A 23,680-nucleotide genomic window follows, 5' to 3' on the forward strand; every position below is an offset into this window, starting at 1 on the left:
CCATGTAGATAATGAGACATTAACAACAATAACTTGAAAAAGAAAATAATTAGACTGCAATACTGAACTATTAACACCAGAGAGCAGCACGTGTTCTCCTAAAAAAAAAAAAGCTAATTCCACTAAAGCTTTCACTCTCACACACCACAAACACGCACACAAAAACTTTCCAGCGCTCCTCTAATAGATGGTGGTGCACGACACAGAATTAACATCTGCGGATAGGATCTGTCAGCCAAAAAGCTGAACCCCTTTCTTTATCTGTCCATCAACATGTCAAGATATAAACAACTGTGCAATCAATTGTGCTGTCAGGTTAACAAACAACAAATGTAAACCTTCAATTACTGAAACCCTTGACTGTTTGATTTAACACAGCAAGCTTGAATAAAAGTGCTTTGTTTGATGGATTGAAAGATTTATGGTAACTTGAGTTATTCATTACTTTAGAGGTCATTTTGGTAGGGGGAAATTACCAAAATGCACTTTATGCAGGCCTGGATAAACACTGGAAATTATATTAATAAAAACTAATTCTAAAAAAATAATAATAATAAAATAAAAATAAATAAATGGCATAAACAGAACATTCATTGTATCTATTTTATTTATTATTAATATCTATTTCACAATCCACTTGTTAGGCGTGACATTGTGCGAAGCTGCAAATGTATGGGGAGACTCAACAAATGGTAATAAATGTTTACTTCAAGAGTTCACACTTAGCTCATGATTTATACATAGCTTGTTTGGCATGCTGTCCCGGGAGAGAGCCCTGAGCTCAAGGGATCCTGGATTTGCCCATTTGCAGGGCGAGGGGAGATTGAGCTCAGGTCGATCTCAAACTCCCCCGCTGCTGAGGCCAAGGCGAACTTCCTGAGAGTAAGATATAATAAAAAAGGTTTAGGCTTATTTTATCTATAATATAGAGCACATTTGGATGGTGGAAGGAAACCAGAGAACCCACAAGGACACGGGGAGAACATGCAAACTCCGCACAGAAATACCAGATGGCTCAGCGAGGATCCGACGCCATAGGTATTCTTGCTGTGAGGCAACAGTGCTAGTCACTGAGCCACCGTGCCACCCATTCTGGATAAAGGAGAATAAAGGGGAGGAGGGGGGTTTCTTCCAGACAAAGATAGTTGTAGAAAGGAAATGAGGATATATATTGTGACTTGGGATCCTTTGATTGGAGGATCATGATCAGCTAATGTGGACCAGCTGAGTCAATCATGAGCACTGCTCCTCTCGAAATTAGTTTAAAATTAAACTTCACAAAGTGATGTAATAATTTCTAAAAGCATGACCACAATATATACAGTATAACCATGTCCAAATTCGATGGCCAGAAAGTGATGAATAATTTTTTTAATTGTTAAAATATTGATGCAGCAAGTCCAGAGACAGTTGTGTACACCATGATGTTATATAAAATTCTGGCTTTAATGTGTGATAGGACCAAAAAGTGTTCATAAACAAATATTCTCAATTCAAATGAGTAGCAGCTTGGGCAGTATTTTATACGTCACGACTCACGAATTTTAATTTACCATCGTTATCGATTCAGTTGAACTGTTCTCTGATATCTACATAGTAGATGGTAAGTTCCAAAATATTCTAGAAATTGTTTTTATATGCTCATTTAATACCCCATAATATATATATATAATATATAATACCCCTAGAATGAAGTCTGATTTGGAATGGTCAATATGGACATTGCATGGCTTTGAATTGGGATAATGCCTTCAAGTAATGGAGGATTCTATGGAGGGGCCTCTGTTCAGACAAAAGGAGTTTAGAACAGTTTCTGCAGCTTCATTGTTGTGAAACCTCTGGGATCAGCAAACATATACTGGAATCTCAGCAGATACTTGCCTCACAGACATCAAAAATATATCTACATAAAGAATGTAATCTGGAAAAAAACTACACTTGAAAACAAATGTTCTATGTTTTTAATATGTCAGTTCCCTTAGTTTATGATTTTTAAAAATTTTTGCTATCTTATTATTTTATAGGGATTATTCCCGGAAATTTGTGGATTTCACTCAAGTCGTGCATCTTTGTATTGACTTCACATGTAAATCTCTCGCACCTGACTCTTCACTGATTATTGCCGTGTGAGGACGGTTATGTGAAGAGGAAGGTGAGATTCTTTTTTCAAGAGCCACTCAAATGGATCACATGCTCTGCATATGCATTAAACTTAAAAATCACAAAACAATTAATTGTAAACTTGAAAAAAAATAAATAAATAATTATATTATTTATAATAAATAAATAAATGTTGATTGTATGGTTTTAATTGGATGTTTTATGAGATTAAGTTTTTCTGTGATTATTTTCAGTTTAAATTAAGAACTTTGCAGGACTGCAAAAAAATAAAAAAAAATAAAAAAAATAAATAAATAAAAACTTTGAATTATGTTGGATTTAGCGATCGCACAATCATGAAAAACTAAAGGGTCTGATATGTATTAAACAAATGGATGTGGCATCATTTAGAAGTTGAAATTGTGTAATACTCATGTTATTGGTTCTAGAGGGTTACATAGTTTAACTGACAGGATGACATTTCATAAATGAGGTTGGCATTGTGATCTTGTTCCCTTCAGGTGAGCTTGTGCATTAGCTTGGGCAACCAGAAAAAAAAAAAATAGTTCTTTCATGAATCTAAGATTTAGCAACAAAGTTTAAGACACTGTTGTTGATAAATTTCACTAGTGCTTCTAAATATAATGATTAATTTAATCCTAAGACGGGAAACAGTTTTGTAGAATTTGACATTTCTGCATTCAAATTGATACGAGCTTGCACTTGCCTGAGAGGCATTTCAAAGATGGCCACCGAGTGATATTACTTGCTTTAAAAGCTTCCATCTAATCAATAAATGATGGGCAGAACCAAGTTCGGCCCATTTCTGGTCTCATTTTTATAATCTTTGACTTATAATTGTCTAGTGTGGACTAATAGACTATTTTCCCCATTCAGACAAGCGTTCACATTATGACCAGTCACAAGTTAACTGAATACTGTATATTCATTATATATTTTAACAAGGCCACATAAGATCTAGGCAGTGTGGTTTTTAAGCAAACAATCAAGCCTCATAATTAAGATCTGTGGAATTTAACAAGAGCTAAATTGTTTTGTCAAATTTACCGGGTCACAGTATTTCTCAAACAGTAATTCTTGTGGTTTGTTTTTAGTCAGCAGCGGTGAGAATTTACCAACATTGCTCAAAAGAATATCAAACCACAAACCGTTGACGGGGTGTTTGATGCCCAAGGCTTATTAATTCACAAGGGCAATGCAAGCTATCCTGTCTGATCTGAGCCCACAGAAGGTCTACTATGGATCTAGACACATAATTTAATGGGGACGCAGAGCTGCCATGCAATCAGAGTGCCTACAGAGACCCCAGTTTATCAGCCTACACGAGTCTACAATAAACACTTAAAAGGTGCAACAGGTGATTCTCTTAAGAAACAATTTTTCTCATAATGGTTGAAAGTCTCTTCACATCCTGAAATCAATCATTAAATAAATGGTCCAAATGTATATAAGCATTTTAATAATCTGTGGAAGGTGTAGGACCAAAAAAAAAAAAAAAAAAAAAAAAAAAAAAAAAAATCAAAATGCTTGCAAAGAAAGAATTACATGCATCCTACCTAAACACTGTTGCAAGCCAAGCACACTTTCTTCTTTTAGCATAATTTAACTACTAGACATTTCACACTGCACATATTGTTCTTGAATGGTTTGAAGAACAAAGTGTTGTCCTGGACTCCAAACCAAACTGACCACATGCATGGCTGGCTATTTCTTGGTTTTCGAACTGTCATATGATAATATGTTTTTCTATAGCTGCCTTGAAGATCTGCCTTAGGTCAAAATCAATGGCTTGGACCGCCTGATCGAGACAAAGCCAAAGGGGAAAGGTTTGAGTTTGCATATTTGATCCTATAGACAGATGGCTAGCATTATAGCTGCACAGTAAACAAAATGTGTTGACGCACTAAACAACACGCCATTGGTGTTAACACTTTAAAACAACTTCATTTACAATACAGTCAGCTAAACCTAAACTTCATTAAGCTGTTAAAGAACTAACTGATGTTTCACTAAAAAGGTTTTCAGCTGGCATGAAGGAATTTTTCACAAAAAAATTAAAAATATATTTGACTCCCTTTTGATTCCCTCGTGTGGATGTTTTAAACTTTAAGTTTGAGTGGAGTTTATTTCTTCTTGAACTAACATTAAGAATGTTCTATTCAAAAAATAAAAAATAAATAAATAATGATATGTTGGAAATCAGTATGATCAATTCACGTTGGCTTTTTGCAAATCTACAGGTCCTGTTGGTTTTCTTGCTGCCAGATACTGCATGACATCTTGTTAATCTCAGTCCTCAGTATTGTTTTGGTAGTGCATGGTGGACGTAAAGTATTTCAGGATGGGCACACATCACAAATTAGTCAGACTGATTTTGAGTCGATTTCTCCTGTTCCAACAATCCTAGATAACGTTTCGATTATCTTTGTGGTTTTAAAGATGATCTTATCAGATTTTCCTGTAGTGCAAGGTGGGTTAAGTGAGACTTAATCTAATTGGAAGAATGTCAGAGGCATTCCAATTGAGAATCTTAAATATTCAAGTGCTATCCAGATGTGTGTGGGGGGAACCCCGAGGACAAACGCACATATGAGCCAGAGATTATCACATGAAACAAAACAGTATCCAGTCAGAAAGCAATCTGACAAGATAGAAGAATCACAAACAGTCAGTGTTGCACAAAGAGAACTGGATTTGGAGAGTAGTGATTGAAGACCAGCTGGTCAATTTATAGAAACTAGAAAATCTATTGAAAATATTTACTTGTTTAATTATTCGCCATGTTTACTTTCAAGTCTCGAGAGATTTTACGAGATTTCCTGTGTTGATTGGAAAGATGAAATTAGAGAAATCTAGAAATTTTTGTACCCATGTTTTTGTTTCCTAACATTTTCAAAATCTTAAGATTATTTTATAGAAAGCTAATCAGTTTACAAGCAGAATGGTCGTTTATGCATCAAGCACCACTATAAGATGTGAACTAGAGTGAAATATGCTTTGCTGGGAAAATGGAGAGGGGAAAAAACGGTGGCAAGGGGTTTTTAGGAGTGAAGACATATAAGAGGAGAAGAGAATCAGACAGAGGTGGAATGCAGTTTTACACTGTTGGCACCTGCTGTGAAATCTCCTGACTCCAAATAAACCTCAGGCGTTGCCAAAAGCTTCAGTCAAGCCGTTTTTCACACTAAATGCTTTTGACTTGTATCCTAAAATAACTGCATCCATTCAACATAATGTTCATTCCCGCTACCACAAGTGCAAGACATGACAAGCCGGCCGAAAGACAGCAATACAATCCAGAGAGTTTCTTCAGATCTGGAAGGGCTGTGTATTTTGGCAGAGTGGTGACATCTGAGCTATGCGGTTTTCTACTTGCACACGCAATATCTGAAAAAGTGACAGCTCATGACAGGGAGGAGGGCCTGCCGTTTCACCTCTATCCTGCAAAAAAATTCAGATCGGAGAAACACCTATCGTTTATATGGTGATCATATCCAATTGATGCAACCATGGATAATTATTGCCAATGAAAAAGAGCTGATTAACAATCGACAACCTGTATTGACTTTTAATTCCAGAGGGAAAATAGCTGAAATAATTAGAGAAACCTGCACAACAGCTGCACGACATGCCATTACATTCAACAATCAAAACCTCATAAAACCGTTTCCCTATATAGACAAAAGAAATCAGGGTGGCTCTCTAACCACCTTTTCCTAAGGCCAGGGATCCATCTAAATGACTGTATTATTTACGGCTATAATGATCTTCAGGGTAAGGAGTGTTAATGAAACAGTGAGGAGTGAGAGTTTTCCAGGTTTCATTTTTCACAAATGATATCATGATAATTGGGGGGAGAGAGAAATGTCTGCCAGTAAAACAACAAGCAATGTGAACACACACCCAGGGACTTTTTTTTCCAGATTGTAACAATACAGATAAGTATCTCTTTGACTCATCTTCCAAAGATTGTAGGCAGCTTTATAAGCTCAAGATGAAGTCTTTCTAGTAACACATCTGTAACTTCTATGAATAAGGACAGAACACATATCAAAACAAAAGTCTAAATCATTTCATTAAAAGTGTTTATTCCCGATGCCGAGACACATTTGAGAACTGTTCCTCTGTCCATAGACATAGTCCAAAACAACAAGAATAGTATAGCTTTGCCATGACTAGCCAACATTATACATGTCTAAATGCAACATCCAAATGAATCAGTTGGATGTGATACAAGTTTTTATTTATTTATTAATTAATTAATTTTAAATAACTAATTTATTAATTATTTATTATTAGTCGCAGTATATAAAAAAAGTTGTAATTACGAATTCTACAAGGATGAGGCTAACCACTGAAGGTGTATATAGCCACCAATTGTAATTGTTCTCCTTGTTTATAGTCTCCTTGGTTATAGTATTTTTTCATCATAGACTTGCCACAATTTAAAGGCCAGCCCAAACAAATGCTATAACATTTAAGTTTTAAATTTGAACTACAACAAATTTGAAGCTTCTAAGTGAAACTCTCCAGCATCACTGCTTGTGCAAAATTGCACTCATGTTTATGCTAATAACGTTAACCCAAGGCACAGATGGAAATAGTTTTGCTCGAATCATGTGTTTTATTGGTATTTTGCTACGTTTAATTGTTCGCAAAATACATTTAAGCAAACTCATCCAAGACAGTTTGTCCAATTTTTACCAAGATATCAAGTCACATGATCATTAATCAAAGGTTGTCAACATATAAAATGATTTTTTTTTAATCTTTGCAATGCTTAAATATATTAGGTTTAGGCTTATGCTGCTGTTACTAAAAACAGTGATGATAAGTTGGTGACATAACAAATGCTTTATACCACCTTTGGATCTACATGGCTCTAAAATATATCTAATTGGCCAAGAAAACCATTTACTGCTTTATGGGTCAATTTTAAAGCCGGTCAAACACATGGAAGTTCAGCCCAATGTTGATTCAGGTTTTATTACAGAGTCTTCGCTGTTCAGAATTCCTTTGCTCCTTCAACCAGTATCCACTTAAGCAATTCAGTATATAAAAACTCATCGTGTCAAGTCTGAAATTTTAACATTTATTATAGGCTTACAGACTGATTAAATGCAAGAAAAAACAGTGTAAGACACAAACATGATAGTGTTAGATCCATTATTTTATTATTAATACTGTAAATTATTAATTTACTATTTTATTATTAATACTGTATTATTAATACTGTAAAAAATCTTTGACTGGATTATCTTTTGTGTCTTCAAAAAAAAACAAACGAATCATTTATAAACACATTAATGACATTGCTTATGACTTTTAACATGCGACTGCGGATGGGAAGCTTATGAGAATTTTTGTAAGAGAAGTTTAATGTATATTTATTTCCGAGAAGTAAACTATTTAGTACTAAATGGGTTAATTTTAAAGCTTTTCAAATACTGGGAGATCAGCCCAATGTTGATTCCAGTTTTATTACAGAGTCTTCGCTGTTCAGAATTTTTTTGCTTCTAAAACCAGTGATTTGGATTATTTCTTTGTTGTTGTGTAAACTGTCAGCTTCTTACTTCTCCAACACCACACATGCACACTAGTAGCCAGATCTTACAGTATGTCTGTTAATATGCTTCATGCACAGGCGAATGATGCATACAAGCATTTTTAGTATGATATTCATCCTGACAGGTCTAAAATTTTAAACATATTATAGTGTAGTATTCATATTGTTCATTTTTAAATATTAAGATTGATAATTTTGTTAAACTAATCTGCATATTTAAAATGTATTATCTTGTGTGTTTCACAAAAACAAATCATTTATAACACATTCCTGACATTTGTAATGACTTCAAACATGTGACTACAGATGTGCAGCTCATAAGACTTTATGTAAGAGAAGAGAAGCTTTATGTATATTTATTTCACAGAAGGAAAAAAAAAATACTCTGAGGCACTTCCACTATATCCCATCTAGCCCGACAGCAACAACGTTGGTCGAACAAACAGACTGGTTGAGCCAGTGCGGGAAAGCTGGATGAGTGTCTGGGAAATCTATTGAAAAAATATTGCCTTATGTTTGGTGACAGTTCACTTTACCCTTTTCCACAATTCCTCTATAGCACACAGCCTTATTTTTTTCTAGTTGCAGTTGTCAAGAGGTTACTAACTGTGCCAAGCTAACAAAAAAAAATAAATAAATAAAACAGACTTCTGTTGTGCTGATCTTAAGTCATCCAGTGCAGTGCTTTGACATACAGCAGACATACCAGTCTACTAATCCTGAATTAGGCAATGACAATTAGCCGTGGAAAGACAAGTCAAATACTTGGCTAACAGTATCGGTTTCCTGTAAAATTCACCTGGCTCTCATGATCCACCTCTGGCCAAGAGATTGCAGTGGACTCAACTGATCTTTTAGGCTGCCAGACGTTTGTTGATTTAGAATTACTGTTATCAACCAGTGGAATATTAACATGTAATTTGACAAAATCCGGTAATTAAACATCACACAGGGGAATTGGACTCCTCTTTCCACCTGAAGGAAAAGCGAACAATGAAACCTTGTCTCCGGCAGTCTCTAAATGTCTGGATCGTGCTGAGGCACGTGCACATTTCAATCAATTACCTTCATTTATGCTTCTGAATCAACAGAGTTAAAAATAACCCAACAAATGCACCACAATAGCATCTAAATTAATCAAAGAGTAAACACGGGAAATGAAGGAGATGAGCTAATCACTTCAATAATGAATGCTGCAGGCTTAAAGGTTTAAAGAAAAAAAAGCTAAATAATTTTCAAATTCACAAATAAATTTAGTCCTTCTAATTACAGTAAATTTAAATTGCATGCATTGACAAGGAATTAATATCAACTATCACTTATAATCAGAAAGAATGCAACTTTACAGCCAACTTTATTTTTTTCTGTGGTAAAAGCAATGTTTGCATCCATGCGTTTAAGAACAACTTTACCTGAGACAACAAACCTCATGTCATTTATCTACAATCACACAATGTGTCTAGTTTATATTAGCCATGGCATGCTCGATTGCCTTCTTGTATAGCGTCATTTGCTCACACTGAATGAAGTTGCACAAGACAACAACCCAAAAGCAAACATATCTTGTCATGCCTTTATAAAATATGTGCAACAATCGGATGGCCCTCCTGTTTTTCCACTGGGGTTTCGTCAGACCATGAGGAACTCAAGAAGACCCTGATGCAACCGAAAGCCATGTTGTATGTGAAAGCAAAAATGCAATGGCCAATGGAACACCAATAAATTAAATGGACCAACCAGCAGACCTACCACATTGTAAAACATCCGAAATGTTCTTTGCTAAAAATCACTAATTAGACAAAGTCCTTCAGCTGAGTGATTTGGTATTATTACAGAAGAAAACTATTTAAGCAGATGTGCTTTAAGAGGGGTTTTGTGCCTCCAAAAGAGTGTTTATTGCAATCTACAGCTTTTGAGGCAAAATTAATTTTCTAGAGGGAAAAAAAAAAAAAAAGTACCTACAAAAAATTGGCTCCTACCACAGCAAACCATTTTCTTTTTGATATCCAGCACCAGTTTATCAGGAAGAGACAATTTGATTCAATTTGACTGTCTCACTGGGTGGAAACGGTTCTTTATTTGCAAATCATTTGATATTCCAGTTTTGCCTACAAGCGCATTATTCAAATCTTTGTAAATATGTGTTTGTGGCTATTTCCATACAGTCAAGCAGTTTTACTGTCAGATTGTTTACAAAGGAAGGCGTCATAACAGTGAAAAGGGTCCATAGGTCTTCAAGTTTGTTTGTTGAAACACATGTTTGACTAGAAAGAACAATCACAATTTCAATTTGCTTTGGACCCAACAAAGTGGCAGAAACATGTGCCTTACTGACTTAATTAAAAGCAATGCATTACAGATTAATTGCCTTTTGGTTATCTAAAAACCGTAATAACTCAACATTTTCTAATTAGTGGTAAAATATAGTGAATTTGCATTACCTTGCCAATTTTCAGTAGACAATGTGCTACGCTCTAAAATGGATCAAAATACTCTAATACTTCTGATATATTTTGATTAGCTAAATATTTGGAGTCTGTGCCTAAGCCACTACACCCATTTTCTGTGAAATCTCTCAACTCTGACTGTTGACTGAACTGATGCAAATCTGCTGACTGGCATTGACTCAAATTGAGGCAAAAAATCTGATCAAGAGTTGCATAGTCTTGCTACGCAGGCCCTGTTTTTGTCCATCCAATAACTAGTGGAGAAAACTAAATACAGATGTGAACATTGAGCTTCTCCACTTTCAACTATTTAAGGAAGTCAGGGTTTCTACAGGTTTCATCAAGGCAAATTTAAGACAATTTTGAATGAATTTTTTTTCCAATGGCCCAGTTAAAACATTAATAAACCATTAAAAAACAAATGTTATTGTAAGGAAGATAGTTAAACCATATTGGTAAATAAAGTTAATAAATGAACTTTTATTACAACTTGTGGTTGTGGTTGTTGGCCCAGTTAGGTAGCTTACATGGGCATAATAAAATAAAGACCTGTTAAAAATAATTTAAGACCTTCAGCACAATATTTCAGTGAATTTAAGTCTTTTTAATGCCTAAAATATCGTTTTTGAAATGGAACACATTTTAAAACTTTAGGACCCCGCAAATACCCTGGGAAGGTTGAAAGCAAAGAAGAATCGGAAAACGAATATTAATGAAAGAATCTGTACAAAAAAAAAAAAAATTTAAAGTGAAGTTACAAAAGACTTGTTTGAATGCATGCTAATATCAGGTGGAAATGGAAATGCTTTTCAGTTGACCAACTCTGGGGTAGAAAAAAAAAAACTTCATGAAAAGATAATTAATGCAATTCATGTACAGTAAGTGGATTTTTCTCCAAAGGGTTTTATCAGATCCATTTCTCAACCCAAAAATCTGAAAAAAAGTCTGAAAAGGTTGGAAGATCAGAAAACCAACGTGGGCTGGTTTTAACAGGTTCTTTTAATCAAGTCCACAGAGACAAGTTATTAGTGCTGCTATCTCAAAACCACAGCATTTGGTTCCTTTTAGTTGTCCTGTACGAGCAAAGCACATAATAATTACACTATGTGGAGTGCTTTTGTTGGCTGCCCTGTATTCAAAGTCACTGTGTAATGTTCTTATTATTAGGATGTTTTCACGATCAATCACTGCTGTCCTTTACACAAAGTATAAAGTAAAGATGGACGCATGTACCCGTCTGCCGTTTAGTTGGGAATAAAATGTACCATTACCAATAAAAGCCGTCTTAAAGTCTTCCTCCTCCAAGTGGAAAGGGAGGCTGCCAAATGTTTTGATTCGCGTGACTGTATGTGACAAACTCCATCATTCCAGAATCCATTGACAAACACACACATCATCTATTAGCGAGCGAGCGACCTTTTAAATCTGATGATAATGTCATCTCGCTGTGGGAAAGAATGCGTTTGCTGCGTAACCGACTTGTGACATGGCGAAGAGCACAGAGGCCCTTCATGAGCAAAGGAAGATGGGAAAAAAGCCAGTCTCCAGTTCATGGCTTCTTTTGAAATCTTCCCAGCCAGTCAGAGCGGGGCAGACGAAGCAGTGTTCTTTATCTAATCCTTATAATTCAACTTTAAACATGGGCTTTTAGGAACCTAATGAAAATAAATGAGAAGCTGAAGGGACGACAAGACAAATCATCCTCCACAGGCTGAGCTGATTAATGAAAAGATCTCACACGGCACTGGGTGTTTCTTCTGGTGCATTTCTGCCATTTAATTAGCCGTTGCTAATCTAGCCATTTTAATCCACTTTATAATTTATCAGTGTCAACTGAAATCCATGAGCATTGTCATTTTGATTTTCACAGGTATTTCTTGTTGTTTTAAAAAGTGTCTGATTAACCTCATCATCTACAGAAGGAATAATCCACTTTGTTTGGATATTCAGCTTTATAATAGGCTTGAACACACAGGGTGGGCTGCAAAGTATACAGTTAAATCCACTTCTGGCAGTTTATTTCCACAGTCACAGGTGTGAAGACGGGTAACGAAATACAACATAGAATAACAAACGAAATAAATAACCAAATATTGAACAAATAAAATAAACAAAAATCTAAATAATTTAAATATACATTAAAGCCTTAAAAAAAAGAAAAGAAAAATGTGATATAAAATAAATTTAAATTAAATAAAACTAAATATAAAATATTGAACAAGAAAAGTAAAATAAACTAAAAATAAAAAGTCTAAATCATTTAAATACATCAAAGCCAATCAAACAAATCAATTAAACAAATCATTAAATAAACTAAAATTAATATATTTAATTTTACTCACCTGAACCAGTATCCCAGCTGTTCAAATTTGGATAGAGAGCAGGCTTCACAGCTGGAGGAGCTGTAAAAATCCCCATACAACCATGAATGATTACCTCAGTGCAAGAACCACAGTAACTTCAATACTAAAATATTGCTATGATCCTAGAATTTTTGTGGAACAATTCTTTTTTTTTTTTTTTTAAAGACATGTGCATATGTTCAGTCAGTCAGCATATTTCTCTGAAAGATGAAATGCTGCTGGTTCTGAGGGATCACTCGGGGTCTTACCCTGTGTCCTGGGTGTGTACGAGGAGGCAGATTTCTGTGTGGGAGGCCTTGGTCGAGCTGGTGCTGAACTCATCTGTGAAAACACAGACACCCGATTATACATCAATAGGCTTGTCTTTTCACAGAGAACATGATAAAATGAGACTGGCAGTGAAGCCATAAAACAACAAGATATTAAAAGCACATTGATAATACTTTATTCCTGTATTGGAATTGATATGCAAGCTTAGTTTGCTTGTTAAACATACACATTTTTTGAAGTGTAAGACTGTATTGCATTTATAACAGTTCCATATAGTACAATACACACAACTTGAGATTAGTTATTCAGAAGTTTGTCATTTATGCTACAAAATAATAAAAGATGCCATGACTTCTGATAACTCAAAGCCAACATCCTAACCTCAGAGTTAAATTAATATTTGGTTGACTTTTATTCATAACATGATTTTAATATTTTTTTTCCATACTGCATCTTGCACTATTAAATCAGTGTTTATTTTTATCCCATATAATCCCAATGAACTAAGTATATACCCTAAAATACGATGTGCCAAGTAGAAGGTCTATATTACTGTCATCTACAAGGTTTTATAGTAGCCTGATTTATAGTAGCCATTAAAAAAAACTCACAATCACCATAATGTGTTGAAAGACTTTGTCAGCAGATTATAGCTCTCACGCTTAGTTTAGGTGTAATTTATTCATTTCTTCATTCCAAACTCACAGAATGACTACATACTTTTCTGTCTACCTCAATGTTTGCCACTAGAGGGGTTTCTGTGTGTACTTCTCTAATTTAAATGGACAAAAATGGGTCAACAGACTTGTTCATCTGACTGAGAAAGTAAAAAAAGAAAAAAAGACTGGAGTCGGTGGAAAATAGTGTGACTTCAAATCTCATCAAATACAACAAGATTAAAGTAACTTAACCCTTGAAATGATGAGTGATACTGTCAGTCAACTTACTGTTGATTGTTTGGCATGCAATGACAAATCACACGGGCAATTTAAACAAAGTAAAAAGAGTAAATGGATGGGTGAGGGAATATTTATTTTGTTGATAAATTGGTCGTGCAAATGAACTGTGCAAGTCTTGTAAAACTATTAAACTTGTACAATTATAAAACTACAACTGTTCTGGTTTCATATTATTACTTCTTACATGCGATCCTTGTTGTCTTATATATTTGAATTTGCGAACATGCCAACTATTGTAATAAGATGTGTGAATTTTTGTGACAACACGCTTTTTTTTTTTTTTTTTGTAATGTGATTGTAGCAGTTCATCTAATCTGGTTCACTTTGAAGTGTCAGTTTTAATCAGAAACATTGCTTGTAAATTACAAAATTAAATAACAAATTCCTGTCCTGCTGCTTATATGCTAAAAGCTGTTTTTTGATGATGCATTTATTGCACATAATCTATTCAGCTTTGATATTCTCACCCTCAAGGTCTACTTATTAATTTTAAATGCTAATATTAACTGAACATAATAGTAGACATTTTTTTTTAAATTAAAAATGTTAAATTACTAAAGTTTAACATTTTTGATTTGGGTCTAACATGAGATGTCCTATTTTGGTGCCTAAATCAAATATAATTATCAAAAGCAATTGTATCATAAAAATAAAACATTAATAGGCAAATAAAGTGTCTATTTCAATAGTTTTAAATATATTTTACATTTTAAAATAAAAAAACAACAGCAAGGGGATATTAGTAATGTAAAAATTAAACCTTATCTGATATCTGATCTGTACTGTAAATATATGATACGATAGTGATGATACTAAGTTTCATTGTATATTAAATGATCGAAAACTTCTATCTTCTTGCTGACAAATGGTGTAACCTAGTAGTTTGATCCAAAGTATTAAGATATTAAGTTGAAGTCAGAATTATTAGCCCCCACTTTGAATTTTTTTTTGTATATTTCCCAAATTATGTTTGACAGAGCAAGAACATTTTCACAACATGTCTGATAATATTTTTTCTTCTGAAAAAAAGTCTTATTTGTTTTATTTTGGCTAGAACAACAACAGTTTATAATTTTTTTATTAACCATTTTAAGGTCAATATTATTAGCCTCTTTAAGCTAATTTTTTCCCAATAATCTACAGAACAAACCATCATTATACAATAACTTGCCTAATTACCCTAATCTTCCTAGTTAACCTAATTAACCTAGTTAAGCCTTTAAATGTCACTTTTAGCTGTATAGAAGAGTCTTGAAATATATCTAGTAAAATATTATTTACTGTCGTCATGGCGAAGATAAAATAAATCTGTTATTAGAAATGAGTTATTAAAACTATTATGTTTACAAATTTGTTGGAAAAAAATCCTGTCTCTGATAAACAGAAACTGGGGAAAAAATAAACAGGGGGGCTAATAATTCAGGAGGGCTAATAATTCTGACTTCACCTGTAAAAATGTAGCATTGATATTCTTAATCGTTTATATAACAAAAACCTTGAAAAGTATAATAATATTAAAAGATTGTTACCAAGGGTATGTTTTGTAAATCATAAAAAAAAGAAAATAATAATAATAAATAGTAATCATACATGTTCATACAAAAAAAAAAATAGTTAAAATAAGAATAAAACAGTAAAACAGCACACATTCTAAATGTATGGAAAAAATATTGAAGCTATTTAATTAGTCTTGAAAACTGTCTCGGTCAACCATTTACAGTATTCACTACTTTAAATTGCAGTACACTTTTTGCTGCTTCTTCAAACTACTTTGTTGAAACAACACAATTCTTAAGCTACTTTGTTACAAGCAAATTGTTTTATGTTGAATCCACTAAAAATTTGAAAACTTTCAAGTTAACTTAACTGATCTGATACAACATTAAGTAATTGTGTGAAATCTAGCATTCTGTATAGTTTATAAGCAGCTTGGCAAGTATTGGTTTCAAATTTTACTTGACAGACAGTGACCTTGCTTGAAGACCGCATGTGTTTGTTCTGCCATTCGGTAGTGTATTTCTCAGTGTAGTCCTGTAAAATGGTGTACAAATCATAGGCTTCAGGTGGTGGTTCTACATCGCCATTGAGAATAGCAGAAGCACGAATGTCTTTCCCATAGAACCTAAATGAATGTAAAGTAAAAGCACACATAATACACTGACACAATGACGCAATGAAAAGACAGTACAGGTCAACACTCGGGTAACATCAGCACCTGAAAGCTTGAATACAACTCAAACTCTTTAACTAATGATATAACGTACTTTCGATTGGTGTCTTTGCGCTCAATGAGGTAAGATCCGACGAGAGAGACTCCAGCATATAGGCCGCGGGATTTGCAATACGAGTAGACTGCCGCAGTACTGCGAACCGCCACATCTGCTTCCACATTTCTGTCAAAGATGCATAAATAGATATAAAATGTAAAGAATAAACCAATTTCTGATGAGAAGATATAAAAGAGCACTCAATATTGTAATAGCCGGAATTTGTTGGGAGGAAGACACTCAATTAAAAAAAGTACATGTTGATTGAACCAGGATTATGTCTGGGGAATGTCTGAACTTGAACGCACAAAGCGCAATAGCACTATTATTTTAAAAAATATTATTTAACTATAAAAACCCAAAATCAAAGCAAAAAGTATTCAGGGCTAGCATAAATAAAGTGTAGGTGCTCAGAGAAAACAGCAAAAAAATCAGTCCAAGGCCAGAAAACTTTATATTTTTTTCCACATTTTTCAAGTGCCTTGGCCTGATTTTTGCTACTATTTAATTATACTTTCATCCAAAGGCATGGGGTCAGCAAATTTTTTTTTTTTTTTTTAGAAATGCACTGATATGAAAATTTTCGCTGAAACTAGGGTTGTAACAATATACCGGTATGACGGTTTACCACGATTTGAACGTGCACGATTATCATACCATGAACAATTGCATATCAACGGTTTTAACCCCTAAAGACAGAGACAGCCGCCCGCGGCTAAAAATAATTATTGCTTTTAAATGTTTAATAACTTTTGATCCGCTGATCCGATTCATACAATTCAAAGATTGGCATAAAGAAGAGAATCTCAGCTTTCCAGTGCTGTATCAAATAACATTCGCGGACTTCCAGAGGCTCCGGAATCAGTGCGGTTACGTCATCAAAATTTGACCACGCTGATTTGACAAAGAAACGCTCGTCACTGTGTCTCCGGACAAACCAGACATGAAACATTGATGCATTGTCCCTCCTCCATGCCCAGATTGGTTCAAACTCGCTATATCACAACCAATAAGCATAGGTTTCGCTTTTGTTTGTGGACCAAACAATGAGCTTTTTGAACAACACTGAATGAGAGATAGGCATACATTTATGCGCGGCTAAATAAAACGCAAAAAAAAAAAAAGTTTTGCATGAAATAATTCTCATACTAAGTACTTTTGCATGCACAGCAGCACAGAAACATGACAAAACAGTAACACAGCAAAGACGAACTGCTGCTCTTGCTGTTTTCAAAAGACGCAAATGAAGGTGCAGCTGTTTGTCTGCATTGCAGACAACCAAATCCATATCCACAGACAACCATATCCATGCTGGCACATTAAACCTAAGGATGTTCCATATTGAATCTAGTTTCGTTATGTAACTATTTATAGTATAGTAAATATTTATATCTATTTTTTTACTGAGGATTTGCACCATGTTTATTTGGACTTTATTTGGACTTTGACACATTATTTATTATTTTCTTATTTTTTTTATTTGTTCATTGTAAGTGGTGTTGTTTATAGTAACTAAAAATATATTATTTGGAAAAAGTCAAATTTGCTTCACTGTTCTATTACTTTGTAACATTTGTAACATACCGTATACCGCGAAACCGTCAAACCGTGGTATTGTTTTAGACGATTATCATACCGTAAGAAATTCATACCGTTACAACCCTAGCTGAAACTAATAACTTTTATAACTGGGGTCAGCAAGATTTTTTTAAGTAAATGCACAGATATAGAAGTTTTGGATGTTGTGTTAACCAATGGCCTCATAATATAATAGCATATCCATAAATTTCTCTGGATTGCCTAATGAGTAAAATAAACAATAACATTTTAATTTCAAACTTTAACTGCAGAGAAAGTAAATCCCACATACAAACATAGACACCTTGCTTGGTCCATATGACTGGTCATATTTACTGTACATAAACGTTATACGTTAAAGTCAGAATTATTAGCTCCCCTTTGAATTTTTTTTTTCTTTTAAATATTTCCCAAATGATGTTAACAGAGCAAGGACATTTTCACAGTATGTCTGATAATTTTTTTCTCCTGAAGAAAGTCTTATTTGTTTCATTTTTTCTTTTTATTTTACAATAAAAGCAGTTTTTAATAAAGAAATAAATAAATTTAAGCAAATTTTTATTGTCTACAGAACAAACCATCATTATACAACAACTTGCCTTATATAAAATATACAATTACAATTTAAATTATTATACAATAACCTGCCTAGTTAACCTAATTAACCTACTTAAGCCTTTAAATGTCTCTTAAAGATGTATAGAAGTATCTTGAAAAATATCTAGTCAAATATTATTTACTGTCATCATGGCAAAGATAAAATAAATAAGTTATTAGAAATGATATTTTAAAACTATTATGATTAGAAATGTGTTGAAAAGGTGTCTGTTAAACAGAAATTGGGGAAAAATAAAAACGTGGGGTGAATAATTCATGGGGGCTAATAATTCTGACTTCAACTGTGTATGTATACATACATACATACATACATACATGCATGTAGTTGTTACATTGTTGCTTTAATTTCATCTATTGTATTCACTTGTAAGTCACTTTAAATAAGTGTCTGCAAAATTATTTAATATAAAAGAATTTATTATGAAATGACCATTTTTAAATAATATAAAATGCCCTGTTTCCTATCCACTGAGTAAAAATGTTGCTAAGAGATCATTTTCACAAAAATCTTCATGAGATGTGACCTTAATATAAAATATATCCTAGTACAGTAGGTGGTAAGTAGGTTCCATTCCAAAAATAACTTGTTTAAAAAGCTCATACACCCTGCAGTCACTGCTGCCAAACCAAATCCAAACCAACAAATCAAACGCATCCAAAAAAGTGCAATCTTAAGCCGTGGCTTTCAAAGCTACTGTAGTGCATCAGGCACTTGTTCAGTAAGAGATCGCTTGCAGCTCTATTCCAATGAGATCCATAAACAACAATTAAAGCACAGAGAACAAAAAAAAGCACTTTCCGCACAAGCACAAACATAGCAGAATCAATCAATAAAGGTAAAAATCACTGATTCACCTTAGAACAATGCAGCTGTCATTTAAAGTAGCATTTCTGAATGGCTCCTAATGTACAGTACGGGCACCTGTCATTATCTATAATTCGCACCGTGTTTTCAGCGCAAGCTCATGCTTGTCAAATTATGAATGACGGTATTGCGGGTGAAAGCTGAAGCTGGCAGTTCACAACTGTATACTTTTTTTGTGTAAACATGTCATCAGAGAAAATTAGTCCCTTGTGAAGTGATACAAAAAGATGGCGTTTATATAGTTGATGTTTTTAACCTTCAGCGATAAAATGCTCCAAAAAAAAAAAAAAAAAACATGAGGTTCATTTATACCTTTGAACAAATGCCATCAAAGCCCTACATTACATTCTGTATGTAAACACACTTCTTCAAACAAATGGGCTTCAACACTATATACAAATGAATTGAACAATTCAACTAACAAACGCTGCACAATCTTTCATCCACTGCTGTCCACATAGCTATGAGGCAGCAATGTTAGCAGCATTTTTAGAGAAAAATAATTATATCAATTGCATAAAACATAAACATAAATCAAACCTTTTTCCCTCAAGCCATAACCTTTGATTTTAATCAGAAGTCAGCCAAGTGACGCAGATGCATCCAGATAAAAAAAAAAAAACACTTGCAAACACGTTAGTAATAAAAGTGTCATATCAGATTACGACACTAATACTTAACAATGGACATTTGCTCAAAGCACCCAAGTTGTTTCCAAACCTTAACTCTGGGTTATTTCCGCCCCCTAGAAGTAAACTAAGGTACTACAAGGTCAATCACCATCTCATACTGTACTGTACCTGCCAAGAGGCCCAACGGCCACAGTGAAGTTTCCTCCAAGGGTCAGATTTCCTCCTTTACTAAAGGCCTCAACAGCTCTCCTCTGATTCAAGATGATGACAAAATCTGATGACTGGGGGGAAAAATAAGACAAACTATATTTTATCTGAAGCCTTAAAATCAACATGAGACAAATGGACAATTATATAGTCTTCAATTCAAAGTAAGACCCGAATTATAATTAAATTAACCACCCATTCCTAAACCAATATAGCATCCTGATTTTAAACAGACATTTGGACAAACATTTAAAATTAAATTAGTCTACAGAATTTTATAGTATTTACTATAAATTACTATTGTATATTTTCATGTGGGTGCCTGAACACTAAAAATAGATCTGGTAGCAAATATCACATCCTTGGTTACTTTTTACCTTGCACTTTTGTTAACATTTAATATCATTAAAATAAATGCATTTTCACATTCCGATTCCAATGCTCAATTATATAGCTGTTAAAATGACTGAAATTCAATTAATATTAATATTATTAATAATTAAATATATGTTTTTTTGGAAGAGTGTACTTGCATTGTGATGATATTATATTGTTGTTTCGGCATTATACAATGCCAAAGTTATAAATGTATCGGTATAAAATAGCCTTAAATTGACAATAATATCGTTTATTGCAATATATTTTGGTGAAATGTTTCGTACAACAAAAATGATACCACGACAGGCCTAATTATATTATATTCATCCATTTATAAAATCAGGTTTCTTTAAAAGCTAAGCATCAGGTCATGTGATGTTAATGTACAATCAGGCTATACATCACTCTGACAAGCACCCCGCCAACTCCTGTGCATCTGTCGCCAGCAAAACATTAAAAAAGCAGCTCAATATTCAGCAACAGCTTAAGCTTTTTTTCTAAACGTTGGTTGGTGTCGAAAGATTTGGACTGGTTTCAGACACCCTCTGGTTTAAATGCCTAAAGATAAAAATCGATATTTCCTGTACTCCCCTGCTACTTATCAGGTGTGTTGATACTTACTGAGAGACAGAGACCGCAGCGCACACTGCTGCGCCCGAAGGCTACTCCAGAAATTAATCAAAACTGTCAAGATGCACAGGCGCTCAGTACACAAATGACTCATCCGAGCTGCTACCCAAGGTCAGGAAACAAAAGTGCAACTTCTTGCCTGATTCTGACAAATGACCTCACTGGACGCTTACACAGTGATTTCCTGCGCCGGAGATATGAATATCCACTTATGGGTTGAAAAATGATGAAGGCGGCGCTTGAGCTACAAATAGCCCCCGACAAAAGGCTAACCACTGATTTAGAGAATTTTTTGTAATGAGTAATTTATTATGGCCGTGCTTTTACCGAAAACGATTCTGAGAGAACTTTGTTAACATGACTTTTAATTAAAATAAAAAATGAATAATTGTTATTGGGAGCAACAGTAAATGATGAAGACTGTTTGCAGGCCATTTAATGATGAATGAAATCCTATTGGATTGTTTAACAAGTCCTTTACCAATTTTATTTATTATTATTTTTAAACAAGATTAAAATATACTTTAAGCGAAAACAAAGAATGACTGGAAAAGCCACAGACTTTTTCACTGCACATTTGAATCCAAATAAATGAGCCAAGCTGGGTTTTGGGACATATAAAATGCTATAAAAATAAATGTAAATATGTCAAATTGTTAAGCTTGAGCAAATGCATAATATATTGCTAATATTAAATGCTTTCTTAATATTTTCCTATTTAAGTTGAATGTTTATTTTGTCATAGAGAGGAAAAAGCATTGCATATTTTCACTAAATGTTACTGTCAGCAGTAAAGATGGCCTTACGACATTTGCTGTTAGTAAACCACTGCTCAAACCGCTATTCTTCTTACTCAAAAATGAAGAATGAAAAAGAACCATTTCAGTCTGCAGTTGCTTGCTTAAGCTTTTATTTTTGGCCAAATTTAAATAATTACACAAGGGACTACTATTACTTTATTATCTAGAAACTAAAGAAAATGTTTAAAGCTTTATGACCAAGTTAAATCTATAAGCTATACTCAGTTAAAGCTATAAAACGTACACAATTAAATATTAAAATTGATTGACAGCTCTAATAACATAAACTGTAAGCTTTATGATGATGGAAAAAAATAATACAAAACAAGACAGCCAAGTCAGACAGGGCAAATAGTTTAGTGTCTTGATGTTCTTGTCTATGCATGACTCAGACTATCTAGGCAGAAAGAAAAAAAAAAAGTTTGTTTTTTTGCGTGACATTGCATGTGAAGTAATTTACACATTATACACTGACAAAGCTCCTATAGTGTCTGCATAATCCATAGGGTAGTCCAAGGGGTTCATCTGATAAGTGGATCAACATGTTGCATAACTGTTCTCGAACAATTTACTGTCTGATTCAGCACAAAATGCATGAGACTGAAATCAAGTTTTTGTATGCATTTCTAAGGTTAGTATCTTTTTCAAGAGTTCACACTTAGCTGATGATCTATCAAAAGCTTGTTTGGCATGCTGTCCAGGGAGAGAGCCCCAAGCTCATGGGATCCTCGAGCCCGGGGCTTCCTCCTGTTCGCAGAGCTAGAGGGGAGCCTGAGCGCAGTGGATCTCAGAGCTCCCCAGCTGCAGTAGCTAAGGGAACACGTGAGAAAGGGGGCTAGACAAGTGCTTGATTGTTATGCATAATGTATATCTTTAGACGGTGGGAGGAAACCAGAGAACCCGGGGAAAACCCACGTGGACACAGGGAGAATATACAAACTCCACGCAGAAACGCCTACCGGCCTGGCGGAACCAACTGTACCACCCGATCAATGGTAAAGGAGGAGAATTGGGGAGGAAGGGGGGTTTCTTCCAAACAAAGATAAAGTGAACTGAAAACTGTGGTTCTTTATAGTAGCTTAGTACGAGACCGGCCGTGATGAAATCATAAGCACGTGATCCTCTCGAAATTAGTTTATAAACAAACTTCACTCAAATCTAAAAAAAAAAAAAAAAAAAAAAAAAAAAAAAAAAAAAATTGACATTTTACTTTAGGATCCTCTTTTATGATTATTTGTGATCTAAGTATCATCTAAAAAAATGAGACCTTCCTGGCCTTCTTTTTTAAAAGCTGGTTGTTTATTTGTTAATTATTTTTAAAAACCTTACCTCCAACCCAATTTCAAATCCTCCACCTAATCCAGCAATACCAATAGCTGAAGGAGCAGACCAACCTACAGAGAACAATGCCGAAATGTAAAACACATAACAATTAAACTTCTTTTGAGGTTAATATATATATATATATATATATATATATATATATATATATATATATATATATATATATATATATATATATATATATATATATATATATATATATATATATATATATATATATCCTAAAAAGGGGCCATTTGTTCATTATTAAAAGGTATTCTAGAAGTTTAAATAATAATCCTGTATCAAAATAATAATTACAGCTCTCAAACAGATGATCTAAAATTATCCCTATTTCCAAACAAACACTAGGTGCTGTTCAACTACAATGTAAAATGTAAGACTAACCAAAGACGCAGTTTAAACATACTGTATATGATACAACCTTATAAATGCTCAAGCATTCCTGCTTTATCTTATTGCTAATTACACACAAAAATGCTGGGTTGTTGTTATACAACTTTAGACCAAATAAAGACAAACCCAACTTTGGTTTATATCAAAGATTTTCACTAGTTCTAAACTTAAAAATAAAAATTATTTTAAACTAAAAATATATTATGTCCACACATACAGTAAACAATGAATGCATTTAG

The 23,680-nt window shown here is 33.9% G+C and overlaps 1 protein-coding gene across 1 annotated transcript in view; it reads right to left on the reverse strand.

The window, feature by feature from the left end:
* Positions 1 to 23,680, reverse strand: part of sh3yl1 (SH3 and SYLF domain containing 1) — a 50,665-nt gene that overhangs the window by 3,710 nt on the left and 23,275 nt on the right. The window contains 6 exon segments of the mRNA NM_001423240.2: positions 12,477 to 12,536; positions 12,746 to 12,818; positions 15,698 to 15,848; positions 15,991 to 16,119; positions 19,855 to 19,967; positions 23,031 to 23,095. Coding sequence (NP_001410169.1) covers positions 12,477 to 12,536; positions 12,746 to 12,818; positions 15,698 to 15,848; positions 15,991 to 16,119; positions 19,855 to 19,967; positions 23,031 to 23,095 — 591 coding nt within the window.

This window comes from Danio rerio, chromosome 17, assembly GCF_052040795.2.
Source record: "Danio rerio strain M-AB ecotype USA chromosome 17, GRCz13ab, whole genome shotgun sequence".
Lineage (NCBI taxonomy): Eukaryota > Metazoa > Chordata > Actinopteri > Cypriniformes > Danionidae > Danio > Danio rerio.